Source organism: Penaeus monodon, chromosome 26 (genome assembly GCF_015228065.2).
Source record: "Penaeus monodon isolate SGIC_2016 chromosome 26, NSTDA_Pmon_1, whole genome shotgun sequence".
Lineage (NCBI taxonomy): Eukaryota > Metazoa > Arthropoda > Malacostraca > Decapoda > Penaeidae > Penaeus > Penaeus monodon.
Genome location: NC_051411.1, coordinates 17,046,791 through 17,049,290, shown reverse-complemented (window position 1 = coordinate 17,049,290; position 2,500 = coordinate 17,046,791). Strand labels below are relative to the sequence as shown.

The 2,500-nt window shown below is 33.2% G+C and overlaps 1 protein-coding gene across 1 annotated transcript in view; it reads right to left on the bottom strand.

Moving 5' to 3' along the window:
• Positions 1 to 2,500, bottom strand: part of LOC119589953 (synaptosomal-associated protein 29-like) — an 11,630-nt gene that overhangs the window by 628 nt on the left and 8,502 nt on the right. The window contains exon 7 of the mRNA XM_037938637.1: positions 1 to 1,326. This exon is cut by the window's left edge and continues 628 nt beyond it. Coding sequence (XP_037794565.1) covers positions 1,160 to 1,326 — 167 coding nt within the window. The 3' untranslated portion in view covers positions 1 to 1,159. The remainder of the gene's footprint in view (positions 1,327 to 2,500) is intronic.

Genomic DNA, 2,500 nt, shown 5'->3' with positions numbered 1-2,500 from the left:
TCCCCAATAATCTATCTGAGGAAGGTCTTCATCACAGTGCATTAAGAGGAAACTGCATTTCCATATATAAATTGGCAAAAGTTGGAAACATTCTGTTCATATTTATTGGAATTTCATATAAACATAAAAAATGCCTATTTACTATAAACTTCACAACTGGTGATTTTCCTATCGCAGAGAGGGTGTAAAATTCTAAAAAAAAAATTCTAATTTAAGCAAAACCTTCATGTGAGTCATCTAAATTAAGAGGATAAACTAACAACTGACTATAATGTTTTATGATTCTTGAAAGTAGGTAATTTGTCCATATTCAAGCTTTTAATATCATGCAGACAGTAGACATACATGCATACCAAAGTAATTACATTTAAAGATATTTTTTCTTCATCCCGATATTTTCACAGTATACAACAAATAGTAAATCTACTGCCATACAATGAAGTGCCTAATTAACAATACATTAATGTTTTTATCTTCTAAAATATGAATGCAACTTTAATTACCTATCTTTCATCCTCACCTTAAAGCCTGAGTAACAAGTTTTCCTTAAATGTAATATGTCCAAAACTTATCAAGTGCATTGGTATACATGTCTAATCTATTACACACACAGAGTTATGAGTGTGAATCAATAAGTACTTATGTAATAGCAAGTATGTGTTTGCAATGAGTAAAGTGAGTGATTGTGTGTATGAATATGAGACTGACATATATTTAAATTTATTTCTTTTTCACAACAGATTCCAGTAATTCAAGAGGCACTGGCATGTAAAACAGATTAACTGTTTGTTGTCTAAGATATAAATTTCATGATCTTAGATTCATCTATGGGTAGCAAAATGAAGTACAGCAATCATATTACATTTTTTTTACTGACTTTTTTCATAAAATATCCTATGTAACCATTTATATAGATATATATATATATATTAATTTCTTCAGAGACCTAGGATCATATACAAATTTAAAATCAATTTCTAACATCATTATAGCAAAACATCCAGCAAAGAAAGATCACCAAAAAAATACAAAAACCATACTACATAATATCATGACTGGAGGATGATCATTCTTAGGCTTAAGCTATGAATAATGAGGCTGTCCAAAATGTTCATTATGGAGGGATAAACGTACAAAATATAATCTAAACTCGCTCCTCTCATTTCTTGAGAATCTTCTTTATTTGAGCATTTTGGGCCCCTACTGTGATGTCAGCATTGTTTGCTTTCCCCGAGATGCGATCAACAATTGCATTCTGGTCTTCAATCTCTGTTCCAAGGCCAATTGCAAGACCCTTCAATCGAGAGAGACCAGCAGACATCACATCTGCAAAGAACAGAATTTTCACTTTTAATTACAAAGTTATCATAAATTTCTACTGATCTTCATTGGTTTCTTTTTTTTTTTTCTTTGCCTAAAATATAAACACAGAAATAAACACCGATGAACACAGAGACGAAGGAGGAGGAGGAGGAGGAGGAGGAGGAGGAGGAGGAGGAGGAGGAGGAGGAGGAGGAGGAGGAGGAGGAGGAGGAGGGAGGAGGAGGAGGAGAGAGGAGGAGAAAAAAGGAGAAGAAGGAGGAGGAGAGAGAGAAGAGAGAGGAGGAGGAAGAGAAGAAGAAGAAGAAAAGAAGAAGAAGAAGAAGAAGAAGAAGAAAGAAGAAGAAGAAGAAAAGAAGAAGAAGAAGAAGAAGAAGAAGAAGAAGAAAGAAGAAGAAGAAGAAGAAGAAGAATTTCCAAGATTGTGATTATCTATTTCATACAGGTTACAATAGTCTGTTCACTTAATTCTGATAGCTGGAGCCAAGACACATTTGAAACAAGGCTGCTCGTTGGTCAGTGAAACTCCGGCAATTGTCATAAATCTGTATTTTTCATATTTTTATTGATATATATTCAGTGTCTGTAAACTACTCAAACTAAAAGTATACAATTAAGTACAGAACTTCTGCTTGTAAACAACAAAAATCCTATATAGGTGTAATGGCAACAAAACTAATGGCAGAAACAAGGGGCACAACATCTGATCCAGAGTGAGAAGATATGACTGGCCTCCCAAGACCCCAAAACAAAGAAAAATAAAGATATGACTAAAACAAAAACAACTACTACTACTACTACTACTACTACTACTACTACCAAAAGTAATAAAAGAGGTACTAATAGTAATTCCATCACTTAAATTAAGGTATGTTCTCAAACCAGTCCCCGTTAACTACATTTACTTTGTTAATTTAAACTCTCATCCATAACATTAGCATATATATGTTCATGTTAATCACAGCCAAGCTTTGTTGTCAACCAGCTATCAGACTTCATTGAACATACAGTACAAAACCTATCTATCTATTGCTATATATATTGCTATATATAAATTATCTTTATCAATCATAAGTTACAGTGATCAATATATACTTAGCAATAACCCTGATATGCTCATCCCTATACTACAACTCCTCCACCAATAACATTCCCATATACACGCTGAGATTGCAAACAA